Source organism: Oncorhynchus keta, chromosome 28, assembly GCF_023373465.1.
Source record: "Oncorhynchus keta strain PuntledgeMale-10-30-2019 chromosome 28, Oket_V2, whole genome shotgun sequence".
Lineage (NCBI taxonomy): Eukaryota > Metazoa > Chordata > Actinopteri > Salmoniformes > Salmonidae > Oncorhynchus > Oncorhynchus keta.
The window spans coordinates 60,599,330-60,623,068 of NC_068448.1; the positions used below are offsets into that span (position 1 = coordinate 60,599,330).

The window sequence follows — 23,739 nt, forward strand, 5'->3', positions numbered from 1 at the left end:
GGCCTCCATCATTCTTAAATGGAAGAAGTTTGGAACCACCAAGACTCTTCCTAGAGCTGGCCGCCCGGCCAAACTGAGCAATCGGGGGAGAAGGGCCTTGGTCAGGGAGGTGAGCAAGAACCTGATGGTCACTCTTAACAGAGCTCCAGAGTTCCTCTGTGGAGATGGGAGAACCTTCCAGAAGGACAACCATCTCTGCAGCACTTCACCAATCAGGCCTTTATAGTAGTGGCCAGACAGAAGCCACTCCTCAGTAAAAGGCACATGACAGCCCGCTTGGAGTTTTCCAAAGGCACCTAAAGACTCTCAGACGATGAGTAACAAGATTCTCTGGTCTGATGAAACCAAGATTGAACTCGTTGTCCTGAATGCCAAGCGTCATGTCTGGAGGAAACCTGGCACCATGGTGGCATGGTGGTGGCAGAATCATGCTGTGGGGATGTTTTTCAGCAGCAAGGACTGGGAGACTAGTCAGGGTCGAGGGAAAGATGAACAGAGCAAAGTACAGAGAGATCCTTGATGAAAACCTGCTCCAGAGCGCTCAGGACCTCAGACTGGGGCGAAGGTTCCCCTTCCAACAGGACAACGACCCCTAAGCACACAGCCAAGACAACGCAGGAGTGGCTTCGGGACAAGTCTCTGAATGTCCTTGAGAAGCCCAGCCAGAGCCCAGACTTTGAAGCCGATCGAACATCTCTGGAGAGACCTGAAAATAGCTGTGCAAGTGACACTCCCCATCCAACCTGACAGAGCGTGAGAGGATCTGCAGAGAAGAATGGGAGAATCTCCCCAAATACAGGTGTGCCAAGCTTGTAGCTTCATCAAAATACTGAGTAAAGGGTCTGAATACTTATGATGGAAATCATATTTCAGTATTTTAATTTTAATACTTTTGCCAAAATGTCTAAAAACCTGTTTTTGCTTTGTTATTATGATGTCATTATGGGGTGTTGTGATGTCATTATGGGGTGTTGTGATGTCATTATGGGGTGTTGTGATGTCATTATGGGGTATTGTGATGTCATTATGGGGTATTGTGATGTCATTATGGGGTATTGTGTATAGATTTAATCCATTTTAGAATAGGGCTGTAACGTAACAAAAATGTAGAAGAAGTCAAGGGGTCTGAATACTTTCTGAATGCTCTGTATATACATTGTAATAGCAGGACACTGTAAAGTCCATTATTCCCCTGAAGAGTAGGAATTAGGTTTTTTTGAGAAGGTTTTTGAATTCTAGGCAACCTGCATACACATTGGTTTGATGTACACTAGACCCAACAACAGCTACTGTAGTAGGTCAAAGCTGTGTGCTGGAATGGGTTGGTGGGCATTCCTTTATCGGCGTCAGACCCAACAACAGCTACTGTAGTAGGTCAAAGCTGTGTGCTGGAATGGGTTGCTGGGCATTCCTTTATCGGCGTCAGACCCAACAACAGCTACTGTAGTAGGTCAAAGCTGTGTGCTGGAATGGGTTGCTGGGCATTCCTTTATCGGCGTCAGACCCAACAACAGCTACTGTAGTAGGTCAAAGCTGTGTGCTGGAATGGGTTGGTGGGCATTCCTTTATCGGCGTCAGACCCAACAACAGCTACTGTAGTAGGTCAAAGCTGTGTGCTGGAATGGGTTGGTGGGCATTCCTTTATCGGCGTCAGACCCAACAACAGCTACTGTAGTAGGTCAAAGCTGTGTGCTGGAATGGGTTGGTGGGCATTCCTTTATCGGCGTCAGACCCAACAACAGCTACTGTAGTAGGTCAAAGCTGTGTGCTGGAATGGGTTGGTGGGCATTCCTTTATCGGCATCAGACCAACAACAGCTACTGTAGTAGGTCAAAGCTGTGTGCTGGAATGGGTTGGTGGGCATTCCTTTATCGGCGTCAGACCCAACAACAGCTACTGTAGTAGGTCAAAGCTGTGTGCTGGAATGGGTTGCTGGGCATTCCTTTATCGGCGTCAGACCCAACAACAGCTACTGTAGTAGGTCAAAGCTGTGTGCTGGAATGGGTTGGTGGGCATTCCTTTATCGGCGTCAGACCCAACAACAGCTACTGTAGTAGGTCAAAGCTGTGTGCTGGAATGGGTTGGTGGGCATTCCTTTATCGGCGTCAGACCCAACAACAGCTACTGTAGTAGGTCAAAGCTGTGTGCTGGAATGGGTTGGTGGGCATTCCTTTATCGGCGTCAGACCCAACAACAGCTACTGTAGTAGGTCAAAGCTGTGTGCTGGAATGGGTTAGTGGGCATTCCTTTATCGGCATCAGACCAACAACAGCTACTGTAGTAGGTCAAAGCTGTGTGCTGGAATGGGTTGGTGGGCATTCCTTTATCGGCGTCAGACCCAACAACAGCTACTGTAGTAGGTCAAAGCTGTGTGCTGGAATGGGTTGGTGGGCATTCCTTTATCGGCGTCAGACCAATGCCTACTTCTCACTTAAAAACGTAGTTTTCCAATTTCCATGGATTTTTACCCAATCAAGGTGTCTTCTGAAATGTGTAATTTACACTTAAAACATTTTTTATTTCAAATTTATTTCCCAGGGTCCTCGATTTCCCAAAAGCATCTTAATAAGGATACTTAGTTAAATCTCAGAGCGGTTTTCGTAAAACCATCATTACTGAACTTTTGTTCTTCAACGTCACTTTATACACAGAAGATCCCCGTTTTAAACACGGAATCGAAACCAAGATGGCTGCCGTCAAAACCAAGATGGCTGCCGTCAAAACCAAGATGGCTGCCGTCAAAACCCGTCAAAACCAAGATGGCTGGACACTAGTAAACAGTAGCTCTCTCCACTGGCTTCCAGTTGAAGCTCGCATCCGCTACAAGACCATGGTGCTTGCCTACGGAGCTGTGAGGTGAACGGCACCTCAGTACCTCCAGGCTCTGATCAGGCCCTACACCCAAACAAGGGCACTGCGTTCATCCACCTCTGGCCTGCTCGCCTCCCTACCACTGAGGAAGTACAGTTCCCGCTCAGCCCAGTCAAAACTGTTCGCTGCTCTGGCCCCCCAATGGTGGAACAAACTCCCTCACGACGCCAGGACAGCGGAGTCAATCACCACCTTCCGGAGACACCTGAAACCCCACCTCTTTAAGGAATACCTAGGATAGGATAAGTAATCCTTCTCACCCCCCCCCCCTTTTAAGATTTAGATGCACTATTGTAAAGTGACTGTTCCACTGGATCTCATAAGGTGAATGCACCAATTTGTAAGTCGCTCTGGATAAGAGCGTCTGCTAAATGACTTAAATGTAATGTTAAATGTCTCTTATGGCCCAGGTCGGGGTTTTCATTGGTAATAACACTGAAACCTGTACGGTCATGTGTATGTGTGTGCCTGCATGTCACAGGGTTGGGTTATCAGCTCGGTCAAGGTGACAGAGAGTCACGTCTGTCTGGGAGGCTTATACAGGATTTAGGGTTATTATATTACACCTTACCAAAAGAGAGAGAGAAGGAGAAAGAAAGAAGGAGAGCGATTGAGAGAGCGCGACAATGAGGGAGAGAAAAAGAGAAGGATGTAAGTGTAGTCTCTCAAGTCAGTGTCAAATCACCAGGGATGTATCTGAGAAGAGAGCCTAGGAACTAGATCTTGCTGCAATGTGTCAGCCTTGATGCAGAAACCAGCCTTTTTCACATAGGCTGTGTTGCACAATGAATGTAGACTTCCGGCTATTGAGTCACTTATCATGTTGTTAGCCCAGTTTGATTCTGCTACTGTAGCTATTAGGATGCTGTTTGAATGTCAGTTCCATAATTGACTGTAGTGAGGACGGTGGAATTTCTTAATGGTTCACTCATAGTGGTCCAGAGTTATCTCCGATAATGGTGTGTCGTATAATGATGTCTGGATGACGCTGGCCTCGCCAGGTCTCAATATACGATATACTTCTCTCAGTTCAAAAGTGAACCTCATTAGCTGAATGTTAAGATTTGTTTATCTTTGATTTGTGGAACAGTGTAGAAGTGCTTTAATGTCTAATGTCTGCAAACTTCCTCTTACGAAGACATAAACACACAAGTGACTTTTATTTCATTGAACTGGATAAATAATGATGACTGTGTTTTTCCACGGGTGGAGAATCTTTCTGATCCTAAAGAGAGGAGGGAGACCATCCTTCTGGGACCTCGGGGTTGAGACAGGCGTTCCCTGTTACTATTAAAGTACTCAGAGCAGAAAGAATAATTTAATAGGATCTCTGTGTAAATGTGTCATTTTACTTTGAAAATGTGTTACCTTTTAACGTGGCATTAAAACAACCAGTCATGGTGTTTTCATACGATTGTCAAAGAAAATCACTTCAATAGGCACCTACCTGTAAGTGTGGCCACCTGCGCACCTTCATTCAGTCTAAAATCATTCCAGCATCCATACTGTGCACCCGCCGTTTAATGAATGGAAAGTGACATCTGTTAAAACAATCTGTAATAAAGTCTAAGGAATGCATGACGTTCAGTGATTGTCATTCATGAGGCCCACACGTGTAAATGGAATTGGTGCGTCCACTGCTGTCCGTGCACGTCTCGGCCTCGGCCAATCATCTTCCTACGACTGACGTGCAACAATGATAAATAATGTTGTAATTCCTTACTTATTGTGATAGGCTCATGTTTTACCGGCACGGCGTACCCTCACGATTTATTTTGCCAGTACTCCAAACCGGACCGTACCGGATGACTCCCCCCCCCAACTGTTTTTGCTAACCAAGCATACCTTAGGGTGACTTAGACTTCTTTGCTGAGCTGAAAGGCATTGGCTCTGGGTCTCTGAGAACTGTTGAGGCCCTGATCAGGTCAGACTAAAGCCTACTTTTACCGCACAATGCCTGGGACTGCCTGGCACGGACAACAGCAAGCAACAGCGAGGATGGCACAACGATACCTACTTTAACTGGACTTGTAATGCATACCGCTTTTATGTTGCCCTATTTTACAGCGATGCAATTCGGTAGTTGTAGTTGAAATATGGACACCAATGTTTTATTTACGAAGTCATTCTGGGTAGGTAGGTAGGTAGGTAGGTAGGTAGGTAGGTAGGTAGGTAGGTAGGTAGGTAGGTAGGTAGATAGATAGATAGATACCCTTGTCATTACAGGTGTGTATCTGTGTATTATCACATCTCAATAATTCATACTACATCTCAGTATTATTTATAATACATCACCTGTCTGTTTAATGTTGAATGGAGATATACACTGAGTGCACAAAACATTAGGAACACCGGCTCTTTCCATGACATAGACTGACCAGGTGAATGCTATGATCCCTTATTGATGTTACATCGACTTCAATCAGTGTACATGAAGGGGAGGAGAAAGGAGAGGTTAAAGAAGGATTTGTAAGCCTTGAGACAATTGAGACATGGATTGTACAGGTATATGTGTGCCATTCAGAGGGTGAATGGGCAAGACAAAAGTCCCTCTAAGTCCCTTTAAACGGGATATGGTAGTAGGTGCCAGGTGCAACGGTTTGAGTGTGCCAAGAACTGTAACACTGCTGGCTTTTTAGTCCACCACTCAAAAGGAGGCTGACATTCATTGTGCAGAGCAACAGACGGGCTTCAGTTAGTCAACTGACAGTCCAGTACAACATTGGTGAAAACAACATGAGTTCATCCATCCATCATGCCACATGTCAGCATTGCAGGCTGGGGCTGGTGGTGATGGTGCGGGTAGTATGTTTTCATGGTAAAAGTGGAGGAACGTTTGAATGCCAATCAGGTGCATCCCTTCTTGGCAGCAGTGTATTCATCTGCGAATGGATTTCTTCAGCAGGTTAATGCCCCATGCCGCAAGGATAGGATTGTCCAGGAGTGGTTCCACGAACATGACAGTGAATTCAGCTTCCTGCGGTGGCCTGCCCAGTCACCATATCTCAATATAATTGAGCGTCTGTTGAATGAGATGGAACAAGATATTCGGAGTAGAGATCCACTACCAGCCAACTTGACACAACTATTGGAGGATTGGAGTCAACATGGGCGCTTTCGACACCTTGTAGAGTCCATGCTCCAACGAATTGAGGCTGTTCTGAGGGCAAAGGGGGAGGTGTTCTTCATGTTTTTCCCACTCAGTGTAGATGAAATAAGATACTGTGGTTAAAATGTGTTGAAAGTACTGTGGTTAAAATGTGTTGAAAGTATCACCTCGCACCTGAGAAATATCTACCATCTCTTAAAGTAAGAGCTATATCTATTGTCATGCCTCCCATCCATATCACAAGTGCACCCTGTAGAGCTCTCAATGACATATAAAATATAATAGAATATAAAATTGTTTTTATATCCTACGAATGCGTTGAGGGAGGTTGCAGAGGCTTCCACACATTGTTTTAAGGTTCATGAATCTGCTAAATGGTCAGCTGTGGAGTGTGCTAGGTGGAACCGTGGACATTTACACATGGTCTCGCCTCATAACCCTCTCAATGGGAGAGTTCACCTGCACTGCAGCGAGGATACACAACACGCACGCACACACACAGCAGCATTAGATCAGTATTGAATTTCCCCTCCACTGCTAGCAACAAATATTATATTTTATCAGCTCAGCTTTGAGACATCAAATCTCTCTCTCTCTCTCTCTCTCTCTCTCTCTCTCTCTCTCTCTCTCTCTCTCTCTCTCTCTCTCTCTGTCTCTCTCTCTCTCTCTCTCTCTCTCTCTCTCTCTCTCTCTCTCTCTCTCTCTCTCTCTCTCTCTCTCTCTCCTGCTCTCTCTCTCTCTCTCTCTCTCCCTCTCTCAATTCAATTCAAGGGCTTTATTGGCATGGGAAACGTGTTAACATTGCCAAAGCAAGTGAGGTAGATAATATATAAAGTGAATATATAAAGTGAAATAAACAATAAAAATTAACAGTAAACATTACACATACAGAAGTTTCAAAACAATAAAGAAATTACAAATGTCATATTACATATATACAGTGTTTTAACAATGTACAAATGGTTAAAGGACACAAGATAAAATACATTCTCTCTCTCTCTCCTGCTCTCTCCTGCTCTCTCTCTCTCTCTCTCTCCCTCTCTCTCCTGCTCTCTCTCTCTCTCTCTCTCTCCACCATTTCCAAACCAAGGTGCCAGGTGTCATTGTTAGATGTTACATGGGATAATGTCTCTTGGTGTGAATGAGTAGGGCAGAATATTTGCTGTTTCTCTCTCTCTTTCATATTGACCGCCATGTAGTCGTGTTGACCCCTGCCTGACCCTGAGCTGTTTGAAAATGTAATTGTAATCCATGACAGGATTTAGCAGGGATCTATCACCTCACTGTAATCTGGGCGACAGCTTCCGATATTCACACAGCGTTGAGGTTAAACCCAAGGGTCTGTGTCAACCAGCGCCAAACGCCAAGAGAGAGACTTCACTTATGATGTTAGTATGGCCAGGAAGGAGGGACAGAGAGAGAGAGGGTGTGCGAGAGAGAGAGAGCGAGAGAGAGAGAGAGAGAGAGGGAGGGAGGGAGACAAGAGAGAGAGAATGAAAATGAGAGAGCATTGCTTCAAACGAGCCCATGGGCCAGTGCAGAAATCTATCCTCACACACAAGGTCTCATTAATGCAGGAGGGATAGGTTTAACCCCAATCTGGCTACTGAGGAGAAAGACTGGAAAGTTGTGATTTTTTCCCCGCTCATTCAGACAGAGGGACCTTGGCCAGATGATTTCTACTAGCTGTCCTTCTGAAGGCTGTCTTACAGGACACCACCTGAAACCCTGACTGTGCCATGTGGTGGGAAGGGATTTCCTCATCTGGGCCATCTGGATTGTTTACTGATAAACTCTAGCAAACACTATAATCCATCTGTGTGTGTGTGTGTGTGTGTGTGTGTGTGTGTGTGTGTGTGTGTGTGTGTGTGTGTGTGTGTGTGTGTGTGTGTGTGTGTGTGTGTGTGTGTGTGTGTGTGTGTGTGTGTGTGTGTGTGTGTGTGTGTGTGTGTGTGTGTGTGTGTGTGTGTGTGTGTGTGTGTGTGTGTGTGTGTGTGTGTGTGTGTGTGTGTGTGTGTGTGCGCATGCATGCATGTTCAATACTGGTGTTTGTACAGCAAAGATCACAGAGGAAAGATCATAGAGGATAAGCAAAACACAATTGTTGAATAGAATATAATTAGACACGTGAGACAAATAATCTGGGTGACTCATAAAACCTGTCATCAAAAATGATGTAAGCTGTGTTATCAGTGTTTTGTGATCAACACCATTGCAATATGTACTTTTTAAGGAATCCTTGGGCTACACTGTTTCCTGTTACCGTTAGTGTGAAAAATAAAGAGAGAGAGCAACAGGAGGGAGGGAGCAATCTGTGATCTGGGTTACAAGTCAGAAACATCTGTCACACAAAAGGATTTGTTTGATTGGTTGGGCCCATACATCACGCCTGCCTGTCAGTGGCCACTAAATTTATATTCCCCAAGTCACATCCTTTATCAGTGATCACGTAAGGGGGAGGCCTGGGCTGTCAGGGCTCCACAGCCATATCTTATTCACTTTAACACTAGCCTCCCTCTTTGCCACCCTCCCTCGGCCATGCAGCACGGCCCAAAGCATGGGGTTGGGTTTGCTCAGTCCCGCTCTTCAGAACATATACAGTATGTTCTTCTATTGAACTATATACAGTGGGGCAAAAAAGTATTTAGTCAGCCACCAATTGTGCAAGTTCTCCCACTTAAAAAGTTCAAAGAGGCCTGTAATTTTCATCATAGGTACACTTCAAGTATGACAGACAAAATTAGATTTTTTTTATTTTTTATTAATTTATTTGCAAATTATGGTGGAAAATAAGTATTTGGTCAATAACAAAAGTTTATCTCAATACTTTGTTATATACCCTTTGTTGGCAATGACAGAGGTCAAACGTTTTCCGTAAGGTTTTCACACACTGTTGCTGGTATTTTGGCCCATTCCTCCATGCAGATCTCCTCTAGTGATGTTGTGGGGCTGTTGCTGGGCAACACGGACTTTCAACTCCCTCCAAAGATTTTCTATGGGGTTGAGATCTGGAGACTGGCTAGGCCACTCCAGGACCTTGAAATGCTTCTTACAAAGCCACTCCTTCGTTGCCCGGGCGGTGTGTTTGGGATCATTGTCATGCTGAAAGACCCAGCCATGTTTCATCACCAATGCCCTTGCTCATGGAAGGAGGTTTTCACTCAAAATTTCACGATACATGGCCCCATTCATTCTTTCCTTTACACGGATCAGTCGTCCTGGTCCCTTTTCAGAAACACAGCACCAAAGCATGATGTTTCCACCCCCATGCTTCACCGTAGGTATGGTGTTCTTTGGATGCAACTCAGCATTCTTTGTCCTCCAAACACGACGGGTTGAGTTTTTACCAAAAAGTTATATTTTGGTTTCATCTGACCATATGACATTCTCCCAATCTTCTTCTGGATCATCCAAATGCTCTCTAGCAAACTTCAGATGGGCCGGGACATGTACTGGTTTAAGCAAGGGGACACGTCTGGCACTGCAAGATTTGAGTCCCTGACCGCGTAGTGTGTTACTGATGGTAGGCTTTGTCACTTTGGTTCCAGCTCTCTGCAGGACATTCACTAGGTCCCCCCGTGTGGTTCTGGGATTTTTGCTCACCGTTCTTGTGATCATTTTGACCCCACGGGGTGAGATCTTGCGTGGAGCCCCAGATCGAGGGAGATTATCAGTGGTCTTGTATGTCTTTCATTTCCTAATAATTGCTCCCACGGTTGATTTCTTCAAACCAAGCTGCTTACTTATTGCAGATTCAGTCTTCCCAGCCTGGTGCAGGTCTACAATTTTGTTTGGTCTTGGCCATAGTGGAGTTTGGAGTGTGACTGTTTGAGGTTGTGGACAGGTGTCTTTTATACTGATAACAAGTTCAAACAGATGCCATTAATACAGGTAACGAGTGGAGGACAGAGGGGCCTCTTAAAGAAGAAGTTACAGGTCTGTGAGAGCCAGAAATCTTGCTTGTTTGTAGGTGACCAAATACTTATTTTCCACCATAATTTGCAAATAAAAATTGATTTTCTGGATTTTTTTTTCTCTTTTTGTCAGTCATAGTTGAAGTGTACCTATGATGAAAATTAGAGGCCTCTCTCATATTTTTAAGTGGGAGAACTTTTATATTTTATTTTACCTAGGCAAGTCAGTTAAGAACAAATTCTTATTTTCAATGACAGCCTAGAGAACTGCCTGTTCAGACAGAATTGTACTTTGTCAGCTTCGGGGTTTGAACTTGCAACCTTCTGATTACAAGTCCAATGCTCTAACCACTAGGCTACCTGCCGCCCCAATTGGTGTATAGTCTCGCTCGTACTAATCCTATACTCTTGATCATTATAGAATCATTATATTCTTTGTCATTTAGATGTATATTGTTTTATTCTCTGTCTTTTGACATAATAGATATGTTTGATTATGAGATACAGATAAGCTCATGTTGGTGGGATGTTTGTGGAATAATACTGGTTGGGCTTTTACACAATAGCATGTGTTATTTTGTCAAGTGAATGTTTGCGTTGCTAGCTGAAATAGAGACGAACCGTTTTAACCTGATTGGTATAGACATAACAAATAAAGCGTTTCAAATAGTAGAAACCACCTCTTCCATCTCTCCCCAGTGTGTGTTAGGCAAATTGCTCTATCTGTTATGTGTCTCCTTGGGAAAGCCTTGGTTGGCCAACCATGAGAAAACCACTTCCCGACGATGACCCAACCAAACAACATTTGTCTAGAGAACAACAAGAGAACGAAAGAAAAGAAAGGCTGGAATTACTGTGATTCATTACGGGGCTGTTTTTGTCTCAGTCAGGAGGTGAAATTAGGCAGAACGTTGTAAATAGACACAGCAACAATTAGAGCTGCCCCACGAAGATAGTACCACCCCCGCCCCAACACACACACCTACACGTTCCTATCTCTCTTCATCACCGACACCAGGGATTAGATTAACCTAGTGTGTTTTGGGGGGTCGCTGATACCATTAGCACCAATTTAGTGTGACCTCTCCGCTCCACTACCTCCATCCAGCAGATAGCAGCTCCAGTCAGTCATCACTGTAATCTATGGCTGCTGTCTTGTCCCTCGTCTGCTGCTGCTAGTTGATCAGATTAGGATTAATAGAAACATCCTTGGTAATTACGTCTGGATAGGGTGGAGCTGTGTAGCAGCGAAGCTCGCTAGCTGCAGTGTCAATTATTATAATGTTTCGCCAAACCATTTATCGGCTAATAGAGCTGTCAGTGCCATGAAATAAAACAGAAGTCTCCCCATTGATTTCCACTGGGCTGCAGTGCTCAGGGCTTTATCTCCTCTCTGAAGGAAGGAGTGGTCCCGTACAGCGCGACCGGAGAGCGAGGGTATTGATTTTCATAAGGCTGTATTTTGTGAGTATGGAGGAGACAGTAATGAAAGGTTTTAACCTGTGTGTTTGGAGATCTCCACGGCTAGCCAAGGTTGCCAGGTGCTCCACGACTAGCCAAGGTTGCCAGGTGCTCCACGGCTAGCCAAGGTTGCCAGGTGCTCCACAGCTAGCCAAGGTTGCCAGGTGCTCCACGGCTAGCCAAGGTTGCCAGGTGCTCCACGGCTAGCCAAGGTTGCCAGGTGCTCCACGGCTAGCCAAGGTTGCCAGGTGCTCCACGGCTAGCCAAGGTTGCCAGGTGCTCCACGGCTAGCCAAGTTTGCCAGGTGCTCCACGGCTAGCCAAGGTTGCCAGGTGCTCCACGGCTAGCCAAGGTTGCCAGGTGCTCCACGGCTAGCCAAGGTTGCCAGGTGCTGCACGGCTAGCCAAGGTTGCCAGGTGCTCCACGGCTAGCCAAGGTTGCCAGGTGCTCCACGGCTAGCCAAGGTTGCCAGGTGCTCCACGGCTAGCCAAGGTTGCCAGGTGCTCCACGGCTAGCCAAGGTTGCCAGGTGCTCCACGGCTAGCCAAATTTGCCAGGTGCTACACGGCTAGCCAAGGTTGCCAGGTGCTACGCTGCAGATTTCCAGACTCTGGTGAAAGAAATTGATAAGGATACATCTTTGTCTGATTAGACTAAATGCGTATGGAGGTCTGTGTGTATGTGTGTGTGTGTGTCCGTTTGTGTGTGTGTCCCGCCAAAGTAACACATATTTTCATGAGATTTAGGTTTCGACCTAGTAAATATTAAAAAACTCAGAAAAATGCTGCCCGTAGATCGAGTACATAATGCCACGTTGTTTTTTTTATCTACCTTAACTATGGAAACCTGAGTGTTCCACTTCTTTTGAATAATCCAGTCCAATGTGCCCAGGGGCATCCAGAGGATGGTATCCCACAATTCCTTTATAGTCCTTTTCTAATCCCCAAAGTCCCAGTAACCTACAGCTAACGAGCCCTCTGTAGACACAGTACAGGGTAGCAGATGGCAGGTAATGGCAGCCCTAACCTCCTGACTGTGTAGCCCATTGAAACCCAAGTGGAAATTTCCGCTGCCAGCCCTCCTCTCACAGCCTACTGCTCACTCCCTGGTTCCCTTTGTCCAGCGCTCAGAGGACTGTGGGGGATTGGCTAGACAGGATATTAATGTGACTCTGGGCCAGTTAGAAGGCTAAATGCCCAGCACAGACATGTTTTATCCTCACCTTGCCTTGGAGGACAAGAAAAAACGGCAAAGCTTATTAGCAGGAACATATATATTTCTCTCTCTCTCTTTGCTTTTTCTTGTATCTCTCTTTCTCTCTCTCTCTCTCTCTCTCTCTCTCCCTCTCTCTCTCTCGCTCTCTATCTCTTTCCTTTTTCTTGTATCTCTCTTTCTCTCTCTCTTTCTCTCTCTCTTTCCTTTTTCTTGTATCTCTCTCTCTCTCTCTCTCTCTCTTTCCTTTTTCTTGTATCTCTCTCTCTCTCTCTCTCTCTCTCTCTCTCTTTCCTTTTTCTTGTATCTCTCTTTCTCTCTCTCTTTCTCTCTCTCTCTCTCTCCCTCTCTCTCTCTCGCTCTCTCTCTCTTTCCTTTTTCTTGTATCTCTCTTTCTCTCTCTCTCTCTCTCTCTCTCTCTCTCTCTCTTTCCTTTTTCTTGTATCTCTCTTTCTCTCTCTCTCTCTCTCTCCCCCTCTCTCTCTCTCTCTCTCTCTCTCTCTCTCTCTCTCTCTCTCTCTCTCTCTCTCTCTCTCTCTCTCTCTTTCCTTTTTCTTGTATCTCTCTTTCTCTCTCTCTCTCCTTTTGTCTTCCTGCCTCCTTTTCCTGTCCTACAGTACCCGGACAGAGAGCACCTCCCCTCTTATATCGCCCTGGCCACAGAACCAGGCCACAGAACCACCCAGACACTGACATCTACCACCTAATCAAGTGGTGGATTATCTTGTCCTGGTGAATTGGAGGAGCATCTCTGTTGAAAGGTCCTTCCTGAAGTACCCCCTCCCCTTAGTCCAGCGACAGACAGCAGGCTGTAGCCCCGGGGAAGGAAGAACATGGCGGTGTAACGATTTGTGGAAAACCGTACCAATGTTTTGAGGAGGCTGTTTTCTAGAGGAAAGGGTCTTGATGAATCTGAGGTGTTGCCTGCTCACCTGCCTGTCTGCCTCTTTTTAAAAGAGCAAGAGAGGGAAAGAGAGGTCCTTTAAGTTCTGCTCTCTGCCTTCCTTTGCTCTCCCTCTCTCTGGCTTGATACCCTTGACTTTGAACTGGAAGTTGGATGGTATATTTTTCATCCTTCAAAGACAGAATTGACAAAAGGCACACCTCTTGAGTTTCCCAGCCATTAAATTCAGATTGAGCCAGGCTTCATGCAACAAAAATGATTGTGGAAAGATGGCGGGCTTTTCTTCTCTTGTTAGATTGACCTTCATGTTATACCTGCTACTCACGAGGACATTAGGCACAAGGTATTCCTTGTTATTCTCTCTCCACCCCTCGGGAATTGTATATCTACTGGTGTTTATAATGTTGTTGGTGATAGTGCTTAGCCATAAATGATACAGGGAAGATGATATGAGATACAAATGCAAGATCCTATATTATATTTAACCAGGCAAGTCAGTTAAGAACAAATTCTTATTTATCTACCCCAGCCCAGACGACACTGGGCCAATTGTGTGCTGCCCTATGGGACTCCCAATCACAGCCGGTTGTGTTAAGCCTGGAATTGACCCAGGGTCCATAATGACACCTCCAGCACTGCGATCCAGTGCCTTAGACCGCTGCGCCACGCAGGAGCCCCTTTGGTTCTTGCAGTCTGGCTATGAGAAGAGGGGTGTTGTAAGTCCGTGGTGGAGGGGGGTGACTTCTTCGAAACGGCCCCATAAAACATGAATGTGTCTCCGGGTGTTTTCTAATAGGCTAGCCCCTCATTTAGATTCATTTAGTACCACAGCTGGAGCCCTGGACCCAACATCACGTCAATACAATTCAAATGATGCAGAGTCATGGTCGTACTAGGGCTCTGTGCTGTATGGCTACACACAGAACTCAAGGCTCGTAAAAATAAGCTTTGGGTACCTGTGTTATTGTTTACCATTTCAATTCCTTAATGTAGTTCTTTCTCTGTCTTTATTTTCCCCTCTCTTTCAGGAGAACCCGTACATGTGTAACAATGAATGTGATGCCGAAAACGAGGACCTGGCCCACCCACCGGAGCTCATGTTCGATTTCGAGGGCCGCAATCCCACAACCTTCTGGCAGTCCAGTTCCTGGAAGAAGTACCCCAAGGCCCTCCTGGTCAACATCACACTGTCCTGGAGCAAAACCATCGAGCTGACCGACGACATCGTGGTCACCTTCGAGTCAGGCCGCCCGGAACAGATGGTTCTGGAGAAGTCTCTGGACTACGGTAAGACCTGGCAACCCTACCAGTTCTACGCCACAGACTGTCTGGACGCTTTCACCATGGATGCCAAGACTGTCCAGGACCTGACCCAGCACACTCTCCTAGACATCATCTGCACCGAGGAATACTCCAGGGGCTACGTGTGGAAGTATGACAAGACGGTGCGCTTCGAGATCAAGGACCGCTTTGCACTGTTCGCCGGACCACGGCTCCACAACATGGCGTCCCTCTACGGTCAGTTAGACACCACCAAGAACCTGAGAGACTTCTTCACCATTACAGACCTGAGGGTCCGGCTCCTCCGACCAGCCACAGGGGCCACCATGGTAGACGAGAACAACCTGTCCAGATACTTCTACGCCATCTCTGACATCAAGGTCCAGGGAAGGTAAGCTCTCACAATACATTTTTACTACTTTGTTTTCCGTCGCAGCAGAGGCTGACTGGGTTCACATGCTATTTATTATGTTATGTGTTTGGTATGTGGCTACAGTGCATATTAGTATCAAGTCACTATTGCCAAGCTATATTTCCTGCACTTAATGTAATGTGTGGTTCTGGACAGAAGGATGGGATACAGCAGGATTCATTTAGATACAAATGAAGGTAATTGAGGTAGATATGTACTGTACATATAGGTAGGGGTAAAGTGACTAGGTAACAGGATATATAATAGACAGTAACAGCAGCGTATGCGATGAGTCAAACGAGTTAGTGTAAAAAGGGTCGATGCAGATCGACCGGGTAGCTATTGTTGAACTATTTAACTAACTATTCAGTAGTCTTATGGCTTGGTGGTAGAAGCTGTTTAGGGTTCTGTTGGTTCCAGACTTGATGCATAGCTACCACTTGCCGTACGATAGCAGAGAGAACAGTCTATGACTTGGGTGGCTGGAGTCTTTGAATATATTTTGGGCCTTCCTCTGACACCGCCTGGTATCGAGGTCCTGGATGGAATGTCGCTCGGCCGCAGTGATGTACTGGGCCGTGCACACAACTCTCTGTAGCGCCTTGCAGTTGAATGCCAAGCAGTTGCCATACCAAGCGGTGATGCAGCCAGTCAAGACGCTCTCAATGGTGCAGCTGTAGAACGTTTTGAGGATCTGAGGGCCCATTCATCAGCCTCCTGAGGGGGAAGAGGCATTGTCATGTTCTCTTCATGTGTTGGTGTGTGTGGACCATGATAATTCCTCTCAACCTGCTCCACTACAGAACCGTCGATTCGTCTTGCTGACATTGAGGGAGAGGTTGTTGTCCTGGCACCACACTAACAGGTCTCTGACCACCTCCTTGTAGGCTGTCTCATCGTTGTCGGTGATCAGGCCTATCACCGTCAAATGTAATGATGGTGTTGGAGTCGAGCGCGGGTATACAGTCTTAGTGGAACAGGGAGTACAGGAGGTGACTAAGCACGCAACCCAGAGGGGCCCCGTGTTGAGGGTCAGCGTGGCGGATGTGTTGTTGCCTACCCTCACCACCCAGGGGAGGCCTGTCAGGAAGTCCAGGATCCAGTTGCAGAGGGAGGTGTTTATTTTTTAGAAAGTTTTTTTGATTTGTTATTTTTTATGAGAGACAATACAGACAAACAAGTAGAGGGCAGAACCCACACTGATCCCTTAACACATCAAACCCACCACAACCCCCCATGCTCCAACAGAGCCCCACCCCAATACCAGACGTAGAGAGGCATGACATAGAACTGGAGCAATATAATCAAATAACGAAAAACAAAGATACAATCAAACAGAAATGAAAGAAGAGTAAAAATAGTGACACAAATTCTAATTTAGGTTATTTTATGGCGCTGTGAAATTAGCTCGGTCCATGTCTCCTAAAAAGATAGGAAAGGGCGCCAGATATCATAATTTGCAGATCCAATAATGAAATAGCACATTTTCTCTAGCTTGAGATGTTGCATGACTTACTTTTTTTAACCTGGCAAGTCAGTTAAGAACTAATTCTTATTTACAATGACGGCTTAGGAACAGTGGGTTAACTGCCTTGGTCAGGAGCAGAAATAGAAGACGTGTAGCTAGAAGGTTTTTTCTCAATATATTGAAGTAAATAGGAAAAGATGAGTGTCACAGGGTTGATGTTTTTCTCAATACATTGCAGTCAATGGAAAAAGATGAGTGTCACAGGGTTGATGTTTTTCTCAATACATTGCAGTCAATGGAAAAAGATGAGTGTCACAGGGTTGACTTTTATGTCAATACATAGTAGTCAATGGGAAAAGATGAGTGTCACAGGGTTGACTTTTATGTCAATACATAGTAGTCAATGGGAAAAGAAACACGTCAACCAATTGACTGGCTGTCTGTCTTTTTCTCTCTCTACCTCCTCTTTATCCCCCCTAATTCTCTCCTTTCTCCCTCCCCTTCTTTCGCCCCCTCCACCCTCTCACCCTCGTCCCATTCTCTCTCCCTCCTCCTCCCTCAATTCTCTCTCTCTCCTTCTTTCCCTCCCTCCACTTTCTCTTATCTCTCTCTCCCTCCTCTCTCTCCCCCATCCCTTCTTCACCGTCTCCCTCCCTCTCTGTCTCCCCTTCCCTTACTCCCCCCTTCTCTCTCTCCCCCTCCCTCTCCATTCTCTCTCCCTCCTTGTTTCCCTGCCTCCCACTTCTCTCTCCCACCTATCGGTCAGTCGACTCTCTCTCCCCTCCCTCCTCCCTCTCCCCCTCCCATCATTCACCCTCTCCCTCTCCTCTTTCCCTTTCCCTCCCCCTCTCCCTCACTCCTTCTTTCCGTCCCTCCCCTTCCTCTCCCTCCTCTCTCTCCCTCCCCTCTCTCCCCATCCCTCCTTCACCCTCTCCCTCCCCCCTCACTCTCCACTTTTTTCCCTCTCCTTCCCCTCTATTCTGTCTCCCTCCTTCTTTCCCTGCCTTCCCCACCACATCTCTCTCGCCCACAGACAGGCCAACAGACAGGCAGACAGGCCAACAGACAGACAGGCAGGCAGACAGGCCGATTTGATTTGATTTAGCCGACACAAACGGCGACGGCTAGTCTTACTGGGGTCCGACACATAACGAAAAATACATTACAGACAAAAGGCAATTTACATACATTTAAAAACATTGACAAGTAGTGTGTGTGTCCATCTAGCAGTCACACATACAGTACCAGTCAAAAGTTTGCACACACCTACTTAAGTTGTTCTTTATTTTTACTATTTTCTACATTGTAGAATAATAGTGAAGACATCAAAACTATGAAATAACACATATGGCATCATGTGGTAAGTGTCAAACAAATCAAAATATATTTTATATTTGAGAATGCCAAGAGTGTGCAAAGCTGTCATCAAGGCAAAAGGTTGCTACTTTGAAGAATCTAAAATCTAAAATCTATTTTGATTTGTTAAACACTCCTTTGGTTACTACATGATTCCATATGACTATCTAAACAATTTTGAATTTCCAGCACATTAATGTTTCTAATAAAACAAGAAGTGACATAGCGGAATGACTTTACAAAACACATACAGTAATATCTCTAGGCATTACAGGCACACCTGTCTGTCTCTTCTATAGATGTTATATCCTTGTATTGTTACTGCTGTATCATCAAATGAATTGTGCCTTCGGAAAGTATTCAGACCCCTTGACTTTTTCCACAGTTTGTTTTACGTTACAGCCTTGTTCTAAAATGGATTACATTTGTATAAATCCTCAGCAATCTAGACACAATACACCCTAATGACGAAAACAGGTTTTTCAAAAATGTTGCACTTTTATTAAAAATAAAAAACAGAAATACCTTATTTATATACAGTTGAAGTCGGAAGTTTACATACACTTAGGTTGGAGTCATTAAAACTAGTTTTTCCTCTCCACAAATTTCTTGTTAACAAACTATAGTTTTGGCAAGTCGGTTAGGACATTTTCCCAGCAATTGTTTAGACAGATTATTTCACTTATAATTAACTGTATCACAATTCCAGTGGGTCAGAAGTTTACATCCACTAAGTTGACTGTGCCTTTAAACAGCTTGGAAAATTCCAGAAAACGATGTCATGGCTTTAGAAGCTTCTGATAGACTAATTAACATCATTTGAGTCAATTGGAGGTGTACCTGTGGATGTATTTCAAGGCCTACCTTCAAACTCAGTGCCTCTTTGCTTGGAAAATCAAAAGAAATCAGCCAAGACCTCAGGAAAAAAAGTGTAGACCTCCACAAATCTACAAGCAATTTCCAACCGCCTGAAGGTACCACATTCATCTGTACAAACAATAGTACGCAAGTCTAAACACCATGGGACCACGCAGCCGTCATACCGCTCAGGAAGGAGACGCGGTCTGTCTCATAGAGATGAACGTACTTTGGTGCGAAAAGTGCAAATCCATCCCAGAATAACAGCAACGGACCTTGTGAACATGCTGGAGGAAACATGTACAAAAGTATCTGTATCCACAGTAAAACGAGTCCTATATCGACATACCTGAAAGTTCGCACCGCAAGGAAGAATTCACTGCTCCAAACCGCCATAAAAAAAGCCAGACTAAGGTTTGCAACTGCACATGGGGACAAAGATCATACTTTTTGGAGAAATGTCCTCTTGTCTGATGAAACAAAAATAGAACTGTTTGGCCATAATGACCATCATTATGTTTGGAGGAAAAAGGGGGAGGCTTGTAAACTGAAGAACACCATCCCAACCCTGAAGCACGGGGGTGGCAGCATCATGTAGTGGGGGGTGCTTTGCTGCAGGAGGGGCTGGTGCACTTCACAAAATAGATGGCATCTTAAGGAAAGAAAATGTGGATATATTGAAGCAACATCTCAAGACATCAGTCAGGAAGTTGTAGTTGGAGACATCTGATTATTTTTTTAATGGAATATCTACGTAGGCGTACAGAGGCCCATTATCAGCAACCATCACTTTTGTGTTCCAATGGCACGTTGTGTTAGCTAATCTAAGTTTATAATTTCTTAAAGCATCCCGGAGTCGCCTCTTCACTGTTGACTTTGAGACGGGTGATGTTGAGACAGGAACTTGACCAGTACTGGCCTAGGCCTGTAACTTGGGCCGGTGGTGGGTTTTCCATTTGTGGGTGCGCTCCACCTCAATCTTCAGTTTGTCCAAGATTTTTTTAAATTATATATTTTATTTCACCTTTATTTAACCAGGTAGGTCAGTTGAGAACAAGTTCTCATTTACAACTGCGATCTGGCCAAGAGAAAGCAAAGCAGTGCGACAAAAACAACAACACAGAGTAACACATAAACAAACTTACAGTCAATAACATAATATAAAAATATATGTACAGTGTGTGCAAATGTAGAAGAGTAGGGAGGTAAGGCAATAAATAGGCCATAGAGGCGAAATAATTACAATTTAGCATTAACACTGGAGTGATAGGTGTGCAGATGATGGTGTGCAAGTAGAGATACTGGGGTGCAAAATAGCAAGAGAATAAATAACAATATTGGTGTGAGGTAGTTGGGTGTGCTATTTGCAGATTGGCTGTGTACAGGTACAATGATTGATAAGCTGCTCTGACAGCTGATGCTCAAAGTTAGAGAGGGAGATTTAAGACTCTAGCTTCAGTGATATTTGCAATTCGTTCCAGTTATTGGCAGCAAAGAACTGGAACTAAAGGCGGCCAAAGGAAGTGTTGTCTTTGGGGATGACATATACCTGAAATATGATGAAATATACCTGCTGGAGCGTGTGCTATGTTGCTATGATGACCAGTGAAATATACCTGCTGGAGCGTGTGCTATGTTGCTATGATGACCAGTGAAATATACCTGCTGGAGCGTGTCCTATGTTGCTATGATGACCAGTGAGATATACCTGCTGGAGCGTGTGCTATGTTGCTATGATGACCAGTGAAATATACCTGCTGGAGCGTGTGCTATGTTGCTATGATGACCAGTGAGCTGAGATAAAGTGGTGCTTTACCTAGCAAAGACTTATAGATGATCTGGAGCCAGTGGGTTTTGCGCCGAATATGTAGTGAGGGCCAGCCAACAAGAGCATACAGGTCGCAGTGGAGGGTAGTTTATGGGGCTTTGGTGACAAAACGGATGGCACTGTGATAGACTACATCCAGTTTGCTGAGTAGAGTGTTCGAGGATATTTTGAAAATGACATCGCCGAGGTCAAGGATTGGTAGGATAGTCAGTTTTACAAGGGTATGTTTGCAGCATGAGCGAAGCAGGCTTTGTTGCGAAATAGGAAGCCAATTCTATATTTAATTTAGGATTGGAGATGCTTAATATGAGTCTGGAAGGAGAGTTTACAGTCTAACCAGACACCAAAGTATTTGTAGTTGTCCACATATCCTAAGGCAGAACCGTCCAGAGTAGTGATGCTAATCGGGCGGGCGGGTGAGGGCAGCAATCGGTTGAAGAGCATGCATTTAGTTTTACTAGCATTTAAAAGCAGTTGGAGGCCACGGAAGAGATGTTGTATTGCATTGAAGCTCGTTTGAAGGTTTGTTAACACAGTGTCCGAAGAAGGGCCACATGCCACCAATTGTGCATGTTCTCCCACTTAAAAAGATGAGAGAGGCCTGTAATTTTCATCATAGGTACACTTCAACTATGACAGACAAAATGAGAAAAAAAAATCCAGAAAATCACATCGTAGGATTTTTTATGAATTCATTTACAAGCGGTACTGGAGGGCCAAGTCTAAACCAACAGGCTTCTAAACAGCTTCTATCCCCTCTTTCACGCTGCTGCTACTCTGTTATTATCTATGCATAGTCCCTTTAATAACTCTACCTACATGTATTACCTCCATTACCTTGCCTAACCGGTGCCCCAGCACATTGACTCTGTACCGGTACCCCCTGTATATAGCCTCGTTATTGATATTTTACTGCTGCTCTTAACTGCATTGTTGGTTAAGGGCTTTTAAGTAAACATTTCACTGTACACCTGCTGTATTCGGCTCATGTGACAAATACATTTTGATTTAATTTTATGTCCTCTCTCTTGCCATTCACCTGTTTAAACTCATTGAGCTGCAACTTGTTCTCCACCAGTATTTGGACAAAACACTTGAAGCTCTTTTCTTGTTGTTGTAACTACTGCTTTTAGAACTATTTTTATTCGTTTAAAAGACCCTTAACCTGTCATAGAGAGACACCACCTTCATCAATGGCACTTCCGCCGGCTTTGGTCTTTGTCATGGTAACAACATCGGTTACGATGTTACTCCTCACAGTTCCAGACAGAGTTGGTCCCAGGGAAGATTGATAACAAAATTTGGGAAGATTAAACCTTTTTATCACTTACAAACTGCCCATATGACCCCCAATTAAGCCATTTCCTGTAATCGCAGGAAATTAAATGTATGACCTACTGGTTGTACATCGTACAGTTCAATTGCACTCATGGTTATGTGAGGGCATGGTTAAGTTTCCACTGTGAATGTTAATTTCACATGGTCGGATGTAGGCTCGCATTCATCAGGAGCGTCTGTTGATGTCACTCAAATGCACATTGACTATAGTCCAGGCTTCAAATGAGGCTTACCTTTCTGCCATGTAGTGGGAGGAGAGGTACATTAATTAATTGTGACCAACCGCCTTGATTCGGTCTTGTGTAGCAAAATGTTTTATTTTTTATTTTTTACATTGGATAATAGCAGAGACACAGAGCTACAAAATGGTATATCATACACTGCATTTGTCTCTAAGATACGAATAATAAGATCATACATGTAACGTTAGCTAGCGAGCCAGCCAGCTAACGTTAGCTTGGTATCTAATTGTACACTTTAACTTGAAATGAAAACAACTTTCTGTCAAAATTAGAAACGTGTAATATCTGAAAATGTAGCTAGCTAGACAATCTTACATCATGGTTGGACGCTTCTCCCTGTCACAGATGCCATGGTTGCCCTTAGTTTGAAGATGTAATCTGGAGACAGGTGTTTTCTCCATCTCCTTCGCTATCGTACTCTAATTCCACTGATTTCAAAACCCGGTTCTCCAGAAAGTGGAGAGCAACACTTATGCAGTTCTACTAAGCAATATAGATTTTTTTAAAGCCGTATTTGACAGGATTACTTACAAATAGACAGAAGCGTGCTATATGGCAGACCAATCCGAACACATCTCTCGGCATGTCAAGCCCATTCATTCTCTCAGTCAATCATGGCTAGAGGGCAGGTTGCTGACTTTTTCTGTGGCATAACCGACTAGGCTCGTAATTTCACAATTTTATTCGTATTTACAGATGGCATACATTTTGTTATAAAGGCACATGAAAGTTCACATATTCCAGAAGGCATTTCTGACAAAAAAAAAACGCATTTTGAGAAAAAATAATACGATTACTTTCAAATGGCTCTCGTGTGAAGTGGTGACCCGCGACATAGGCCAAGTTTTCTGAAACGGGTCCCAATTGTTAATTGGATGAATGGGTTATGTCTAGGCCCTAACCCTAATCCTAGCTTCATATAAACTTCCGGCTCAACCTTAACCCTAACCCTAGCTTCATGTCCAGAACCCGGTGTAACCCTAAACCTAGCCATAACCCTAACCCTAGCCCTCATCTTGGCCCAGCTCTTGGAGTTAGGGTGGGGCCGGGATGTGGACAAGAAGTTAGTGTTAGGGTTATGGCTTGGGTTAGGTTTAAACCAAGATGTGGACATGAAGCTGGAGTTAGGTTAGGTTTAGGGTTCAGTTTAAAGTTTGTCTGTCTACTTGCCTGCCTGCCTGTCTGTCTGTCTCCCTGTCTGTTGGTCTGTGAGTGGATATGTCTGTCTGTCTGAGTCTTTCAACAATTTATCCATTGCAGCTCTATCACCAACATTTGACTTGAATGGGGTATTAATTTATGCGCCAAATATCCTTGATGCGTATCTATGTGTCAATATCCTGTCTGTGGAGGTGGGAAAGTGGGCTCCCGTGTGGCGCCGTGGCCTAAGGCACTGCATCTCAGTACAAGAGGCGTCACTACAGTCCCTGGTTTGATTCCAGGCTGTATCACATCCGGCCGTGATTCGGAGTCCCATAGGGCGGCG

At 44.8% G+C, this 23,739-nt stretch overlaps 1 protein-coding gene across 8 annotated transcripts in view; it reads left to right on the plus strand.

Moving 5' to 3' along the window:
• The window catches only part of LOC118377445 (netrin-G1-like), a 241,735-nt gene that overhangs the window by 78,717 nt on the left and 139,279 nt on the right, over nt 1-23,739 (plus strand). For all 8 annotated transcript variants that reach the window (XM_052483368.1, XM_052483372.1, XM_052483367.1 and 5 more), the window contains exon 3: nt 14,499-15,142. In XM_052483368.1, the coding sequence (XP_052339328.1) occupies nt 14,499-15,142 (644 nt within the window). The remainder of the gene's footprint in view (nt 1-14,498; nt 15,143-23,739) is intronic.